We start from the raw sequence: 16841 nt of genomic DNA on the forward strand, positions 1-16841 counted from the left end.
GTCCTGGGAGCATCCAGAGAAGCCTGGGCTTGTGTTCCTGGGCTCAGCTCCACCTCCAAGCAATGGAGGGCAGCAGGAGGGACTGGGGTAGGAGAGGGGAGGGAGACAGCTCAGGGCAACCCCAAGAAGCCAGCTGGCTGGGGGTTCAAAAACAAATCCCGGCCTCAGAGTTGGGGTGCAACAGTAGTAGCCATGTGATGATACAGCCTGGGGCGATCTCCTCCTGTGACTGGCCACCCGCTGTGGTCATTAGAGGACGGGGGCAAGGCTTGGGAGGCCAGGCCCACCTGAGATAGGGAGACCCCTGTCCAGCATCCCTGCAGCCCCACCCCTCCCCAGCCTCAGTTTCCCCACCTGGACACTGGTGGGCTCCTCGGCCTTCTCGGCAGGGATGCTGGGGTCCAGGGTGGGAGGGCCGGATACCTCCTCAGAGGTCCGTGGGGGCATGGAAGGATGGAAAGGACTGCGGGCAGGACAGACACTGGCCGGTAGGGCCCCGGAACTGTCCGTGGCAGAGGCTGGTGCCCATGTGTCTAGTCATCAACTGGGTTCGATTCTGCTCTCTTCATGTGCAGCAGAGATGTCCCACAACCAGTGCCTGGGCTTCAGGGGCCCACCATGGGGTGCTGCAGTCCAAGTGGCAGGTCATCAGCAGGGCTGTGGCTCAGGCAGCACCCAGACGGTGCTCTGCAATCCTAGGTGGGGGGCGGCCTCCCCGAACCACACCCCAGATCCAGGCCACGAAGGCAGAAACCTGTGTGTACACATCGGGGGTCTTGGGGTCACCGCACCAGAGGCCTGAGAAGGAGATGAGGCCATGGGCCCGGCCCATGCACACCAGAGGCCCTCCGGAGTCCCCCTAGGGTGAAGGAGAAGGGGGTGAGGGGCCGTGGATCTCGTTTCCCTAAAGGAAACACCCCACACCCTGCTTTAAAACCTTTCAGCAGCTCCCTAGTGCTCTCCTCTGCCTTCCAGGCCCTGAGGACCCAACCTTGCTCCCGACTCTGGGCTGCCACCACACCAGCCTCAGTCTCTTCCCACATTTGCACGTCCTAGAGACCTGTTTGTCCAGTGGAGTCTGTGATCTTTGTGCAGTGCACCACCTGCCCGAATGTACGTAGTAGTCCTCTAAGCCATCTCTGCCTGGCATACCTTCCCTCAGACCTCAAGGCTTCAAATTTCATCTCCACGCTGCTCTTCTCAGAGAGGCCTCCCGGACATCCACCCTAACATCTCCCCTGGTCCAACCACCCTAACTGCCCTCTGGACTCAGCTCTGACCCTATGAAGTAGGAACTCCTAGTAGCGGTTTCAGCGGCCCAGAGACACGAGGTGGCGCTGCCTGCACTGGATTCAGGCTGGTGGGCGCTGGAGTCTGTCTACACCACGCCTCTCTTCCCTGGAGCTGACGACCCTCCCTCCCGGCCCTTTCCCCAAAGCTGCCCGCGTTCACGAGTTTTCCAGGAGTCGGGCAGGGGCGGCTCCCTGTGGCCCTGCTCTGCCCCCGGCTGGACACGGCTTGTGGCTGCACAGGAGGTGCCGCTTCGTGCCTGCGCACCCCTACAGCCAGCACCACATCCCGGTGGCCCAGGGGACGCCCCGCCCTTCCTGGTCGCAGCACCGGACCCGGGGCCCGAGGCCGCCCCGGCCCAGCCCTGAACCCTCGGCGGCGGCTCTGCCCTCGTCAGCGGGTGGATGGGCGCACTTACCGAGCAGAAGCCCCGCCTCCGCCGGTCCGCACTGCGGGTGCAGAGCATGTGGGGGCTCAGCTGGCCCCTCCAGGAGCTATTGCAGACGTCCAGGCCCAGCACCCGGACCTCGGCCTCCATCAGTCCTGGGGGTGGCTCTTCGAAGTCCGACACGAAGCCCCAGCCGGCCACCCGGCAGCGCGCCCCGGCCGCGGGTGGCCTGGCGCCGCTCTGCGGCAGGTGCAGCAGCCCCACCGCCGGCCCGAGGACCGCAGAGCCGTTGAGCTGCGGGGAGAGGCCGACTCAGGGCTCCGCCCACGGCGCACCGACCTGGGACCCCGGCGCCCAGAGGAGGCCGTCCGGGGCCGCCGCAGGTGCCCTGGGCCTCCGCCCACCAGACTCCGTCTCACCAGCCTGAGCCTCCTTCCTGCCCTTAGCCCTCCGTGGCTCCCCAGTGCCCTCGGGGTCCACCATTAACATGGACCAGGCCGACGGTTCCCCAGCCGGCCTCGCCTCCTGCCAGGGCAGTTTCCCTGAGGCTCCTGGGGCCTCCTGGCACCACCCGTTCCTCCACAGGGAAGCCTCCTCACTCAGGCTCCAGGGGCAGACCCGGGCTCCGCCCCAGCACCCTGCCAGAACCAGAACCAGAACCAAGCAGCTGCCTGTGGCCCACAGAGGTCCTGGGGGCTGCAGCAGAGCGGGGAGGCGGCTGGGACCGAGGGGCTGCCATCCTCAGGCAGACAGTGGCGCAGACCCTGGGCTGGGACTCACTCCTGGGTGCTGCAGGCACTTCGTGGCCGACTGCTGGCCTGCCTCAGTTTCCCCATCTGTAGAGGGGCCCAGCGAAGGTGGGCAGCAGGTGCAGGGCGCTGGGGTGTCGGGTGAGCAGGCCCCCCAGGCCGTGGCAGCTGGGAGTGCAGACCTCCTTGATGGGCTAGGGAAGGACGTGCCCCCACACCTGTCCACCGACCTGTCCATGGAACGTGCGGGTGTCTCGTAGGCCCAGGGCAGGTTGGGTGTGCTCCCCCGAATACCAGGCCCTGGGGGCACCTGGGCCCACCCGGGACTCAGAGGCCAGGCAGGAGGGCCATGCAGGGCTCCCAGGACTCCCACGGAAGGGCCCCTGCAGCCCAGGGCAAGCGGCGGTCTTCGATGGAAGCCTGGACCTCACCCCTCCCCTCTTTCAAGTATGGAGCACCTGATTGTACCATGGGTGGCCATCAAGGTCCAGAGGAGGCATCAAGCAATGGCCCAGGTGTACAGGTGACTCTGGTGCCAGACAGAAGCAGGGGACAGGTGAGGGGCGGGCTGCCAAACGCCAGGGAAGGGCACCGAGCAGATACTGGAAAGATCCCTGGTCCTCCAGGCGCCAGGGCCAGGAGGAGGGGCACGTGGGAGGCGGAGCCAGGTGACTGGGCCAGGAGGGGTGTGACAGGCTCAGGTGCTCACAGGGCCCCTCCGCCTCATGGGGTGCTAACGGCTCAGCGGTGGGCTCTCGCCTGGCGCAGGCGAGGCCTTGGCTTTGGTCCCCAGCACCACAAAACACAAATCCAGAGGTCACGCTGGGTGTGGCCGCCCTGCTCACCCGCAGCAGGCAGATGTCGTTGGTGTGGGTGGCCGGCTGGTAGTCGGGGTGCCTGGTCACCGCCGCGATGCCGAACACCTGCCGTGTGGGCTCCGTGGGGCGCAGCGTGTGGGCCCCGAGCACCACCAGGCCCGCTCGGGGGTCCCTATGGAGAGTGGCAGGACAGAACAGGGGCCTGAGACCCTCCTCCAAGACAGGGGCCTAGCCCTGGGCCTCAGCTCAGTGACATCTCAGGAGCTGCAGGACCGCTCAGAACCCTGGCTAGGACACACTTAGAGTGAGCATGGTGCTTAGCAGGTGGGTGGTCCAGCCCCCACCTGGCACAGGTGATAGCAGTGTCCACGCGACAGCAATGAAGGCAGCCACGTGGGGTCACCGTCCCCCTGCCTCCTCACCACCCCACCACCCCTCCTCCCATTCTCCTTGCTGCTGGGTGGGTCCCGAGAGACCCCGACAAGCTGTGGTGTCCACCTGTCCCTGCAGAGCCCGGCTCCCTGCTGGCCAGGGCCAGCTCCTGCTGTCAGGAAGAACCTCACCTGTGGCTGAAGCAGTGGGCAGCGGAGACCACCCAGCGGGATCGGAGCAGGAAGCCCCCACAGTGGTGCTGGCCCCCGAAGCTCACAGAGGCCATGTAGGGCCGGGAGTGGGGAGTCACCTCACGACCCCCGATGATCTGCGCCCCCTGGGAGCCTGCAGTGGGGCAGCTGTGTGAGGGGCCAGGCCGGGCACCAGGCAGGTGGGGACAGGGCAGGGTGGGGGAGAGGCAGAGACACACAGGGGCAGGAGAGCGCATCTGCAGGGGCCTGGGGACCCTGTAAGCCTGGGTTGGGCACCCATGGGCCACCCCTTCCACCTGGGGTCCCATGCCCAGCTGAGTGGCTGCCCCAGGGCCACGGCCAGGTGCAGGGCCACCTGGGACTCCCCTGCGGGAGTCGGGATCTTACCAGGGGCCCCGGTAGGCAGTGTCAGGGCCGCGGCCAGGGTCAGCAGCAGGCGCCCCCAGTCCCCCAGCCTGGGCCCCATGGCCAGGCAGGCTCCTCTCCCACAGAGACCTCTGGGCTGCAGCCCCACCCCCACCCAACGGTCCGGAAGGGGGGAAAGGGTTGTGGGTTGTGGTCAGGAGGCCCTGGACCGCCCAAGCACAGCCGGGTGCTTCTGGGAAACCGGGCAACCTGGCTGTCCTCCGCGCAGGGGCCAGAGCTGGCCCTGAGGCGAGCTGGGCCCTGGGACTCTGGTCCTCCAGGAGGACTGCTGCAGGGCCTAGATTCTGGTCTCCCGGCCTCCGCTGACCTGGCTCAGACCTTCTGGACCTTGGGGCTCTCTGCACCCCCACAGGGCCACAACCCAGGACACCAGCAGTCCCCTCCCCACAGGCGACCTGACCCTGACTGGGTGTGGCCGAGCTCCTGCCACTCAAGCATTGATGTCCCCACTGGGCAGCCTCAGCTGACCTCAGGATTGGGAGGACAAGAAGACAGTGCTCTGGAGGTTCTGACCCTGCCACCTGGGGGACTGCGGTCCCCTGGGGTGACATCCTGCAGGTGCAGATGGTGTCCTGGGGCCGCAGGCTGTGCCGAGGGACAGCACCGGCAGGTCACGGCCATCGCAGTGGTGGGGTCCCTGCAGTGAGGCCATCTCCATGGTGTGGACATGCCATTTCACTCTGCCATCCTCAGTGAGCCACACAGAGGCAGGGACAGAGACAGGAGAGAGACAGAGACAGAGGGCAGAGGGACAGAGAGGAGAGAGACAGGAGAGAGGGGGGGGAGGGGAGAGAGACAGAGACGGGAGAAAGACAGAGACGGGAGAGACACAGACAGAGAGGGGAGAGAGAGAGAGGAGACAGAGAGAGAGAGAGAGAGACAGAGAGAGAGAGAGAGAGAGCGGGAGGAGAGACAGACACAGAGAGGACAGAGGGGACAGAGGAGAGAGATGGCCACAGAGGGGACAGAGCAGGGACGGGGGCGTGAGTGTGGAATGCCCGAGGAGCTTGGTGCAGAGCAGCCTCCAGTGCTGGCTCTGCCCGTGGACGGTCCTGAGCGGCAGCCTCTGTTGGCCTGCCCACCCAGGGAGCCGGAGGAGGAGCTGCACATGGGGCTCCCAAGGGTCAGGACAAAGCCCCCACCTGCAGGACCTGGGGCTACTGAGGGAGGCCGGGGGCAGTGCACGGAGGCTGCAGCACCTGGTACCTGCAGCCCACCCCACGGGCAGCCCTGTCCTTGGTCTGGCCACCTCTTGGTGCCCTTCGCTGCACACATGCTCCTGGTCATCCTGGTCATCGGCAGAGCCTAAACATAGTCCAGTGCTGACTTTGGTGGCCTTCTAGGCTGTCTGTGTGTCAGGGTCCCCAGGGCTCAGACCGAGGATGGTGCAGTCAGCACCAGGGTACCCTGGTCTGCGTTGCTCCCACCTCCCCCAGCTCATGGGGAGCACAGAGGCAGAGATGTGGAAGACCTGTGGCAGCCCTGTGCCTGTGGGGCTGGGACCCGTGTCACCTGCAGTGTCAGGTATGTGGAGGATGTGAGCACTGTTTTTCTCCATGTGTGACTGAAGGGGAAACAGGCTCAGAGAGGGTAAGCTCCTTCATCAGGCCACACAGAAAGGGAGCAAGGGGCCAGGGCTGAAGCCTCTGATTTTGTCAGTTTCACTTCCTTCTCCTTTGACAGCAGTTTTAAAACAAATAACTGTGCTCTATTGACTCCCAGAAAGAAGCTCCTGGCACCCTGAGGAGCAGGCTTCCTGAACTCACCAGAAAGGGGAGCCAGCTTGTCTGGGGCTGCAGAGCAGCGGGTCTGGCACAGAACTGCTGGACTGGACCCTGAAGGGTCTTCCCACAAGGGTCTGAATGGATTTCCCTGTCTTTGGACAACAGTCTGTGAGGACTCATGAATGATGATACTTGTCGACTTGCTGTTGTCATTGATTTTCTGGTGCTCTTTATATAGTGGAGAGATTAAATCTTGGTCATGTCTTTTTCTTCTCCTATCAGAAAACCCAGCCCCCTGGGGAGTGAGTCTCGGTTAATGGTGGGCAGAGGTAGAAGCAGGTTGAGTAGGTCTCTGACCCTCTCTCTGAGAAGCCCAGGGTCTCCAGGGCCATGGAGCCTGGGCATCTAGCAGAGGAAGGGCATCAAGGAAGCACTCCTTTCCTAACCTGAGTAGGGCACACAGCAGGTGCTTAGTAGGTGCATGGCCTGCTCCCTGCCGCCCAGAGCAGCACGGATTTATCCAGCATCTCGAGCAGAACGACTGGGACTCTGGAAGACCTCCGAGCCTGCAGCCCCAGGTCCCAGAGGGTGGGCCTGTGGGTGGCCAGAGGGCTTCCTCACAGACCCCGTGGCCCCTCAGCCACTCTGGGCAGCGCCCCGGGATTCGGTAGCCCGGGTCCAGTCTGAGCCCGGGCCGGGCCTCAGGCTGCCCCGTCCTTCCTCTCCCGCTCGGGCTCTCCCCGCGGAGGTCCCCACCCGAGGCGGGCTCCCTCCCCTCTCCCGGCCCGTCGACCCCCGCCCCGCCGGCACCTCGGGGAGGGCGCCGCTGGCTCGCGGTCCGACGCTGCGGCGGGGGCGCGGGCGGGAGCCGTCTGGGCACCGCCGGCCGAGCCTGGGGCGGCCGGCAGGAGGCGCAGCGCGGGCGCGCAGGGGAGCGCGGCGCGCGCACGAGCCCACCCGGCCGCGCCCGGACAATACCCGCCGCGCGCGGCGATGCCCGCGCCGGTGCCGCCCCCGCGCCGCGCAGCCCCGGCCGCCAGGCCCTAGCCGCCCGCCCGCCCGCCCGCCCGCGCCGTCCCCGCAGCGGCACCGCGGACCTGACCTCGCGCGGAGATGGAGTGAGTAGGCGCGCGCGGGCCGCCACCCGGAGGCCCCACGCCGGCCTCGGGTGGGGGCGTCGCGGCCCCCGCGCGGCCACCGCGGCGCCGAGGGGCTCCGGGCCCGGCCCGCTTCCCAGGGGCCACTCCTGGGTCACCCCGGCAGACCCCGGGGCCGCGGGAGGGGGGCCGGGCGGGGGGCTTCCGGGACCCGGCGGAGGCGTACGCCCGCCCGCCCGCGTCCCCCGGGGAAGAAGCGGCCACCTGTGGGTGGGCGGCCTCAGGGAGCCGCACGACCCCTCCCCAAATGGCAGGGGCCGGCTCTGGCCAGGCACCCCTCCCCCGCCCCCGCCCGAGCTCCGCGGCTGGCGCCCTGGACCGCGCATTCGCGCTGGGCCAGTCCGGCTCCACCCTGCGCTCCCAGGGCCTGCCAGGTGTCCTGAGCCCCTGCCCAGGCCCAGGTCTGGCGCCCGGGCTGGCCGGGAGTTGGGCGGGCGGGAGGGGCCTCGCTGAGGCGGTTCCCAGATGGAAGCCTGGGTTTGGTTCCCGCCCCTCTGGAAGTCTGAGCCCCTTTCCCCAAGAAGGGGACCCCGTGGTGTGGCCGACAGGGCCTGGAGGGGGCCACAGCCGGAGTCCTGGAGCCTGGAGGCAGTGGGCTCGGGGAGCGGCTGGCAGCAGAGTGTTCTGGACACAGGGGCCCAGTGAGTGTGCGTGGTCATCTGGGCTCATCCCCTCTTCCCAGTGAGAGTGCGGCCAGGCCCCTCACTCACACAGGTGGCCCCCGGAGGTCACCGGATGGGTTTGCAGGGGCAGTGGAGGGGGACGCACCTTCTGTGGTCCAGATGTGCCACCTTGTGAAAGGGTCAGCAGTGCCCCCCTCTGGGGCCCCGTTCCCACCCATCGGCTGTCATGGAAGTCCAGCCAGCCTGTCCAGGCCAGAGGTCACTCCCCCAGCCCTTCCCTCTGGCTGTTTTCTAAGTGGTAACTTTCCTCCCGGGATCTACCCGTGACCCGCCACACCCTGGCCTGGGTGGGAGCCACCGCCATGCTCCCTGCCTGGGAAAGGAGAGACACCCTGTGTCCTCTGCTTTTGAAACACCAGACAAAGGCCTGGCCTGCTCCCCCCACCCGCCCCGGGAGCCCAGCCAGGGGCTCAGGGGAGCCAGGGCCTGGGCTTGCCTGCTTCCCGTCCTTCTGAGGCCTGTTTATCTGCTTTGCTCTCTTGGCCCAGGGGAGTTTCTCAGGCCTCCTGACAGCAGGGCCTGGGCAGGGTGTGGCCATGGGAGGGGGCTGCCCAGGGGCAGGAGGCAGGGAGAACACCCACCCAGAGGAGCAGGCTGAGGGTTGGACCCCATTGTTCCCTTTCCCACCGCCCTTTTCCTTCCCCACTGAAGATCCTGAGGCTCAGAGAGGGATAGCAGCTGCCCCAGGGTCACACAGTACCTCCCACACTAGCCCTGCAGCTTCTTGGGCCTAGGTCAGCTGTGCCAGCGGCCCTCACTGGGCCATCAGTTGGTATGTCTGGGTGGAAGGAGGGCTGGGTGTCTGCAGCTGTGGACAGCCATGGAAAAAGCTCTCTCCAGCTCCCTGGTGACCGAGGGTAGGGAGAAGCTTCATGGGGCCAGCCCTGTCTTGGACACCTGGCCCTCACTCCTGGTCCTTCTCCACGGGGGTGGGGGGAGATGGGCTGTGGGCCTGGAGGGAGGCAGGGCAGCCAGAATGGGACAGCTGACCTCGTCATCACCAGGATTTCCTGGCCCCCCCCCCCTGGAGCCGGGCTGGGTGCTGCGGCCAGCCCCCAGGGTGATGCAGAGTTCAGAAATCACACTGAAGGTCTGAAGGACATTGAAATGCGGTGAGTTTAAGGCTTCCATGAATTTTCATTAACAATGTGAGGATTTGACAGAAACAGCCAGTATCCAGTGAGCTGCAGGGTGCAGTGAGCAGGTGCTGGGCTGGGGACCTCTGTCCTGGGAGACCCGAGGTCTGCTGGGGCGCTGGCTGGTTCCTTGCAGCTGGAAATCCAAGGTCCCACCCCCCCAAACGCGGGTGGGTTAAGACAGGAATCCGGTGAGGACTGAATGTGACAACCAGCTTCCATTAACTGCTCGCTCTGCGCAGGGCCGTTTGGCTCTCATGTTGTGGCAACAACTTCTGGTTTTTTTGGTGACCATGTAGCATTCTCCCCCAGAGGGAGGGCATTTAGTTTCAACTGGCAGCCCAGGGGCTGCAGGATGGGCAGGGTGGCCGGCTTGTTTACTCGGTGGACACTCGCTGTCTCCCTGGCCCAGCTCTGAGTACCTCATGGGGTGAACCTGTGGGTTCCTGCGCAGTCAGGCCGGTGCGGAAACAGGCCCAGAGAGGTCAAGAAGCTCGGGAGACCACCCAGCCAGGGAGCTTTTCGGTGCTTTCCTGGGTGGGAGGATCCAGGGTATCAGATCTAGTGGCATCTTCTTTTAGTTTTCTGAGCCAGGCGGAAGGGAGCCTTGGCAGGGTTCTTGGACCCGGGCGTATGCAGCCCCCTCCCCATCACTTCTGTGGCTCCCTGGGGATCTTTGGGCATGTGGCTTTCTGTGGCCGATTTTCTTCTGAAGAAAATTAAATGCTGTCAGGTGGGGTGAGGCCGTGCCTTCATACCACCCAGTGCCAGCATTTCTGCCTCAGCCTGTGGCTGGGTCCTTCCCTGGGACCTGGACCTCAGAGCTGGAAAGTGGGCTGATGCTCTTAAAAATGTGACTTTTTGGGGCTGGGGCTGGGGCTCACATGTGTGAGGCACTGGGTTCCATCCTCAGCACCACATAAAAACTACAGCTAAATTCTTTTTTAAATGTTAAGAAAAAAAAAAAACCTGATTTTTTCTTCTGCCCTGTCTTCACCCAAACAATCATCTGCCCCTGTAACAGCCCTCCCTGCTGACCTTCCCACCCCCAGCCTGGTCAGAGGTGTGGGGGAAACTGGGTGCAGTGGCCACGCCTGTAAACCCAGCAACTTGGGAGGCTGAGGCAGGAGGCTCTCACCTTCCAGGCTAGCCCTGGGCAGCTCAGTGAGGTTCTCAGCAGCTTAGCAATAACCTGACTCAAAATTAAAAAAAAAAAAAAAAAAAAACAAGTTGGGGATGTGGCTCCGTGCAAATTGCCCCTGAGTTCAATCCCGATACCAAGAAAGAAGTCGTGTGGGAAAGGTCTCCTGGCCCCTTCCACCGGAGGCCTTTTCTATGAAGTATGTTCAAGGGTCTACCCAGCAGACAGAAGGGTGCACCTGGTGCACGCGTGTGCAAAGGCCCGGAGGTGGGAAGCATCTAGAGATGGGAACATTCTCTGGTCTGTGGTCTGAATCCTGGCCGGCCTGGACTGTACACGGGGAGCTGTGGGCAGTGGCTGAGCAGCAGAGGAGCAAGGGCCTTGAAGGTACCAGGGGCAGGTCCAGGAAGGGGCCAGCTGGGGCTCTGACAAGAACATCTCCACCAGAGCCAGGTGGGAGGCCTGACTGAAGGACTTCCTCCCTTCCTCCCCGCCTCTCCTCTCCACTCCCCTCCTGCAGTGCTGGGGCTGGATCCCTGGCCATGCACGCTGGGCGGGTGCCGTAGCGCTGGCCCCTTTTTATCTTATTTGAGATGGGGTGTCGCTGGGCATACCAGGCTGGCCTTGCTGGAGATCCTCCTGCCTCAGCCTCCTGAGTCACTGGGATGACAGGTGTGGCTGCTGCTCCTGGGTTTGACTCCAGAGCTTGGTGGTGGTTAGAGCTCCCACAGGGATGGGCAGCCTGCTCAGGAGGGTCCTGGCAGGGTCCTGCTGTCTTGGATGGTGGCTGTGTGGCGGTCTGGGTGTCAGGAGCAATCAGGCAGGGTGGCTGTCTCCTGCCAGGGGTTTCCAGTAGGAATTCAGAGGCAGCCAGAGCTGGTCACTGGTCCCAGAGACGACCTGAGCTGGGCTGGGGAGCCCAGTAAGCCAGGCTGGTGAGGGCCAGAGTGAGGGCAGCTAGGCGGGGGCACCGCATGGTCACAGGAGTGCAGGTGGGATGGCCAGACCTGCAGCCTCCTGGGGTGGACGGCGGCAGCCTGGGCAGAGTCTGGTGACCCCTGTCACAGAACGAGGAGGAGTGCCCTTCCTTTGTGTGCACGACTCTGACCCAGAGCCCCAGGAAGGGCCTCATGCTGCTCACGTGGGTGGCAGGACCACAGCCCAGCCTGGCCTGGCCAGTGGGAAGGTAGGCTTGGATGGGCCAGCCACACTGAGCTGCGCAGCCTGGCCGAGGCTCCAGTCCATGCCTCCTGACCCATGTCCAGTGTCCAGCTCACATTCTTAGTTCAGGTTGAGTAGCCCTGACCTGAAATTCCCCAATCTGAGCCTCTGAGCACCCTCCCCGCACTTGGTAGAAGCCCCACCCGGAGTCAGGAAGAGCCACGACTGACAGTCCTGCAGGAGAGTCCCCTCGGAGCCACGGCCTGGCTTCTCCCAGCACCACGGAACAGGGCGGTGGTCTCCTTCGGGTGTGAGTCTGAGGTGTACCTGCAACTCGGGGGGCTTTGTGGGCAGCCCTGGGTCCCCCGAGGACCTCACTGAGAGCAGACTCACTGCCCAGAGACTCACTGCAAGTCCAGAGCTCTGGCTCCGCACCCGGGAGGAGGGCCCAGCTGCTTGTGGATCCCCAGAACGTGACTATCACTAGCCCCAATTCCACAGCACTGTCACCCCCAAGATGGCCCTGGCCCCCAGCCCTGCACCGCGGCCCTGTCCTGGACCCTCCTCTCACTGTCACAGGCTGTGCCCCATGTGTCTGGTCTCACTGAGCACCAGGCCCGTCCACACAGCAGCAGTGCCACCTCGCTCCTGCTCACGGTGAGGGCGCTCCAGGGGATGGGCCACAGCTTGTACCCATTTGTCCATCTGCAGAGGCCTGGTGCTTTGTATCGTCCCTCGCTGTCACTCCTGGGTGCTGGGCTGGGTCAGGACCCTGCCTTGGCTCAGTGTGAGCCGGACAGAGCCTCAGCAGGAAGAGGTGGTGACAGGGCAGGTGGCCCTGGGGGTGGCAGGTGTGTGGCAGGGGAGGGGCTGAGGCCAGGGAACCTTTGGTTGGGGGCTTCCTCTGAGATGGCTCACTGGTCCAGCAGACATTAAGTGCCTGCTGTGTGCCAGGGACAGCACAGCCCTGTCCTGTTGGGGAGACAGGAAAAAAGCAAGATCATGGAGTTCCACGGTTCTGGTCTGTGGTCTGGATCCTGTGTTCTGGGGTGGGCTGGGGGCTTGGAGGGGCTGGGGGCAAAACTTAGGTGGTCAGGGGAGGCTCAGTGAGGAGGTGGCCTCTGGGGCTGGTCTCAGCGGGTCTGCCCCCTCCCTGCTGTGAGGGTCAGGGCAGGGTACGGCTCCTCCCCGCCCCAGGCCGGGGGCCATAGATTAGATTCTCTGGTCTGTGGCCTGCCCTGGCCCCCTCTGCCCTGAGGTGATGCTTCTAGATTTTTCCCTGGGTGGTGAGTTGTTCTCACAGGTGTTGTGGGGCCCTGGGAAGCCTCCTGAGGAGGGCTGAGGGGCCAGAGATCCAGGAGGGCTTCCCGGGAGAGGTGGCTGAGCTTGCAGGTGGAGGAGGGGAGGAGGAGGCTGAGCCCCTGGGGCCAGGGGCCAGGAGCTGGTCTGGGGGAGGGGGAGGCTGGGGATGCAGCAGGGCAGGGGGTGGACCCGGTCCTGGGAATCCGGGGGACCAGAGAGGTGAGATGAGGCCTGCCCTCACCAGCCCACAGTGGGAAGGGGCTCTGGGCACCTCACTCCCGGGGCCACGTGACTCTCCCACTGCATGACCAAGGTCACTGTCAGCTGCTTCCTTTCAGTTAGCACAGGAATGTTCTGGACACTGGGCCCAGTGCCTGCCCTGGGATGGGACCCTCACATTCTTGCCAGCCTAGCGCTGCTGCCAGGGCAAGCCCTGTGGGGAGACGCACTGCACCCCCACACCTCCAGACTGCTGTCCTGCCCGCTGGGTGACCTGGGGCCTGTTGCATAACCTCTCTGGACCTTTTTTTTTTTTTTTAAAGAGAGAGAGAGAATTTTTAATATTTATTTTTTAGTTCTTGGTGGACACAACATCTTTGTTGGTATGTGGTGCTGAGGATGGAACCCGGGCCACACGCATGCCAGGCGAGCGGGCTACCGCTGGAGCCACATCCCCAGCCCTCTCTGGACCTTTAAAAAACAAATGCTCTGCCAAGTGGAGGCCCCTGTGTGCTGTTCCTGGGCTGGGTCCCCATGAGCTCATCTCCTGGAGCCTGGAGTATCTCTCAGCCCCAGTCCACACCCTGAGCCGCCCACAGCACCGCGCTCGAGCCCAGATTTTGCTTCAAGCGCCGTTAAAATAAGCGCGCGGACAGGACGCCTGCCCACGCGATGATGGGCACCCAGGTGCAGCCTCTTCCCCAGCAGCTCAGAGCTGCTGCCCACTGCCCAGCGGAGGCAGGCGAGGCTCAGGGCTGAGGAGTGGGTTGCCTGGGATCACACAGCCGGGGGCTGCTGCCGCTCTCTTCTGAATGCTCCTGCCTTGAGCGAAACCAGCTTCTCCTCCTGCACTAAGACCCTTTGTGATGGGGCCCCGCCTCTCCAGGCCTCCAGGAGACCCCGCATCCGGGCCGTGGGGCGCCTGGCTGTGTCTGGCCCTGGACAGAACAGGGCCTCGGATAGCAGACCCGCCTGGCCCCTCCACAGCCTTAGTCCCTCACAGGTGAAGAGGCGGGCAGTGTCCTCGGGAGGCAGGGCGTCCCCAGGAGGACAGCCTCACTTTACCGCACTAGCGCTCAGTGCCCTTTTCCTTTATTGATGTCCAGGTTGTGCAGATGAGGCCTCTCTAGTCTCCGCCTCGCTGTCTTTATCCTGCCCCTCCTGGTAGATGCTGGGGGGGGCCGGAAGCCCACCCTTCTTGCAGCCCGGGGGTGGACAAACCCCGCACCCTAGAGGCAGCCCCTGAGGCCCCTGCAGGAAGCCGCGCCGCCCCCCAGCCACGTCTGGGGGTGGAGATGCTCGGCGCTGGCCCCGCCCCCGCGTGCCGGGCCTCCCTGTTGCCATGGGGACAGCGCGTTGCCAAGGCGACCGCCTCCCGCGGGCCCTCCATCCATCACCCGCCCCGCTGTGGCGCCCGGGGGCGCGGCGGGTGGCTCTGGCGCCCCCAGGCTGGGGGGGGGGGGAGGGAGAGGGGCGCACGGTCTGGGCTCGCAGTCTGGGATGGGGCCTGGGGTGGGGACTGCAGGGGGAAACGCACTTCCCGGGCCTCTCCCGGAGCTTGGTCCTGGCGCCTCTCTGTGCCCGCCTGACCTTCCCCTGCCCTGGCCCAGGGGACAGTCCGCCCAAGCAAGGACACTACCCGCCTTGTCTCCAGCCTGGCAAGCTGGCCGTACAGCCGTCCCTGTGTCCGGTCTGAACGGCCACCTGACTGCCAGGGTGGGGACAGGGCTCTGGACTGCCCACCTCGGGCGGCCCCCGGGTGCATCAGGGTCTTAGAGGCCTGGGTAGGCCCCCGCCCCAGCTCTGCCAGCTGCCTCAGAACTGGAAAGGGAGTCTGCAGGGTGGCTCTCAGGGACAGTGACTGCTGGAGGCCACTCGGCCACCTCTGGTCTTGTCCTCTGGACCTGGTTTCCAGCCACGCGGGACCCAGCAAATGGGAGGCAGCCCTGCTCAGGGATGAGGTCTGCACAGCGTGCAGAGCCACACGACAGGAGGGCCGGCCAGAGGGGCAGGGTGGAGAGGCCACAGAGGCTGGGCCCTGCCAGGTTCCAGACCGGTTCCATCCTGGGAGTGATGGGACAAGGAGGCTTTAGGCAAGGGAGTGACAGGGCCTACTTCTCATTTGAAAAGCTGCCTGGTTTGAGAGTGGGCCAGGCTAAGGCAGCAGGAGATGTAGAGGCCTGGGCTGGCGCAGGGAAATGTGGGGCCAGCAGGAAGGGAGGACAGATCTTTGTGGGGAGTAGAATGGGACACCCCAGCCTGCATCACAGCAGGGCTGGCCCAGAGCTCTAGCTGCTCCGGCCCTTCAGGAAGAACCTTACGTCAGAAAACTGGATCAAACCTTTCCTGAGCCCCATCCGCCAAACCTGGCATCCCGGGAGGGAGATGGGAAGCCACAGATGGGCCCCTGGGAATCACTGGGAGCGGTAGGTGCTGCCTGCCAGGAAGGGAGGGTCTGGGCAGGGTCACCTGTTGGGCTGGGAGCAGGGTGACTCCGCAGTCCTGGTGAGGCTGGGAGCTGAGCCCGGGGGGTCAGGCCAGGGACTGCAGCTGGGCTGTCTGTCTGTCCCCCCGAGCAGCCTTCCAGGCTGGGCTGAGGTGGAGCCAGCGTGGTGGGGGGCTGGGGAACTGCTTCCTGGCCAACTCTGGGATATCAGGGGAAGTCTTGGAACTAGAGGTACTTGTCACTCCTCACTTGGGCACATGGGGAAACTGAGGCCCAGAGAGGTACTAGGCTCTGGGGAGGACTCTGGTGGGCGCCAGGGCTGACGTGCCAAGGGGGCTGAGGACAGCAGCCAGCCCAAGGACAGTCTTTAGTTTCTGAGAGGTGAGGGGTGGGGGGGGGACAGCAGTTGGGGGGTCTGTTCCCCCGGCGCCTCACTCCCCTGCCGCCAGGCCCGCCCGGGCAGCCACACGGGCAGCTGGCCTCGGGGCAGGCGGTGGGACCCGACCTCAGGCCCAAGGCGGGTGGCTCTCTGGCTCTGCAGAAGCAGAGGCGACAGGCCAGCAGCGTCCCCAGCATTCGCCAGGCTCCCACCGCAGGCAGCTCTCTGGCCAGCCAGAGCAGATGCTGGGCAGACAGGGTCAGGGAGCAGGAGTTCTCCCAGGGTCCTCCAGCAGCTCAGAGCCCTGTCCCTGGGTGCGTGTGGCCATGTGCGCTTCTTGAGCACCTGCTGCACACCAGCCCTGGAGAGGCTGTGGAGGTTCCCTGCCCAGAGCCAGGACCCGCTGTGCTTCCATGTGCGTGCCTGGAAAGCTCACGCCCTCTCTGGGCCTTCTGGGGCTCTGGGTGTGGGAAGCGCTAGAAGACCCAGGGCCGGCGGTCGTCTGGTTCCCCTCTGGGTGGGCGAGAGTCCTGACCCTGACCCAGCCTGCTCCCTGCAGTGCCCTTCTCTGGCCCGTGTGTCTGGCGAACTCTTGTGCATCCCCGGGCCCAGGCTCACCGCCCCCCTTTTCCCAGACCCATGGGTGGGCGGGGCTGGTCACCTCCTGTGCACCTCCCTCAGGCTGTCCCTCCCTTGGCCCTGCCCAGGGCGCTGGAGGGTCTGCCCAGTGAGTTAATGACCTCAGAGGCTGATAGAGTGACCGCTGCCTCTGAGGGGCAGGGAAGGGCCCACTCTCCAGAGGGAAAGGGTCAGTAGCAAGACTGTCCATGCACAAGGGCAGAACCAGGGGCTGGCTGGAAGCAGAGTGGACCAGTGTGACCTGTCTCACCCCCAGGGTCCTCGAGGTGGATGCTTCAGCCCAGCAGGAGCGGCTGCAGGCCATTGCAGTGAGTCCTGCCCACCAGGGACGGGAGGCTGGGCACTGGGGGACGGGGGTCTGGGGCGGGACGGCAGGCCCAGCGCCATCCTCACTTCCAGAGGACACAGGCCTGCGGGGCCTCGGGAAGGGGTGTGGGGCTGTGGCCGCCGGGCTGACCCTGCGACTCCCCCACCAGGAGAGGCGGAGGAGGCAGGCGGAGATCGAGGGCAAGCGCCGGCAGCTGGAGGAGGACAGGAGGCAGCTGCAGCACCTCAAGGTCCGCGGGAGGGGCCACGGGGGCCCTGGGTGGCGGCCCTGA

General features: G+C 65.0%; 2 protein-coding genes across 13 annotated transcripts in view; one reads left to right on the forward strand and one right to left on the reverse strand.

The window, feature by feature from the left end:
- Positions 1-8729, reverse strand: LOC308644411 (serine protease 57-like). 3 transcript variants are annotated; one of them, XM_081285491.1, is made up of 5 exons: positions 7905-8729; positions 3809-3962; positions 3273-3417; positions 1709-1972; positions 1-859 (listed from the first exon to the last, which is right to left on the reverse strand). In XM_081285491.1, the coding sequence occupies exons 1-5, from the start codon at positions 7975-7977 to the stop codon at positions 665-667; spliced, it is 831 nt and encodes a 276-aa protein (XP_081141617.1). In that variant the 5' UTR covers positions 7978-8729; the 3' UTR covers positions 1-664. The 3 variants fall into 3 exon arrangements, with proteins under 3 accessions (XP_081141617.1, XP_081141618.1, XP_081141616.1); XM_081285492.1 differs by lacking the exon at positions 7905-8729 and adding an exon at positions 6426-6562; XM_081285490.1 differs by lacking the exon at positions 7905-8729 and adding an exon at positions 4217-4729 and having other exon boundaries at positions 77-859.
- Positions 6942-16841, forward strand: part of PALM (paralemmin) — a 24052-nt gene continuing 14152 nt past the window's right edge. For 7 of the 10 annotated variants that reach the window (XM_081285474.1, XM_081285480.1, XM_081285478.1 and 4 more), the window contains exons 1-3: positions 7591-7777; positions 16499-16550; positions 16719-16799. In XM_081285474.1, the coding sequence (XP_081141600.1) occupies positions 7602-7777; positions 16499-16550; positions 16719-16799 (309 nt within the window). In that variant the 5' untranslated portion in view covers positions 7591-7601. Of the gene's footprint in view, positions 7098-7590; positions 7778-8743; positions 8932-11917; positions 12109-16498; positions 16551-16718; positions 16800-16841 lie in introns of those variants that run through there. The other 3 variants (XM_081285481.1, XM_081285477.1, XM_081285476.1) reach the window with 3 other exon arrangements.

The sequence above is a fragment of the Spermophilus citellus genome (assembly GCF_964194105.1).
Source record: "Spermophilus citellus genome assembly, chromosome: 3".
NCBI classification, from domain to species: domain Eukaryota; kingdom Metazoa; phylum Chordata; class Mammalia; order Rodentia; family Sciuridae; genus Spermophilus; species Spermophilus citellus.

Excerpts from the sequence above, each read along its gene's own strand:
- LOC308644411 (XM_081285490.1), bottom strand. The coding sequence starts at position 4,295 with ATGGGGCCCAGGCTGGGGGACTGGGGGCGCCTGCTGCTGACCCTGGCC. Across the intron at positions 3,963-4,216 it reads ACTGCCTACCGGGGCCCCTG|GCTCCCAGGGGGCGCAGATC; the intron begins GTAAGATCCCGA and ends GCCCCACTGCAG. Across the intron at positions 3,418-3,808 it reads GCCCACTGCTTCAGCCACAG|GGACCCCCGAGCGGGCCTGG; the intron begins GTGAGGTTCTTC and ends CACTCTCCATAG.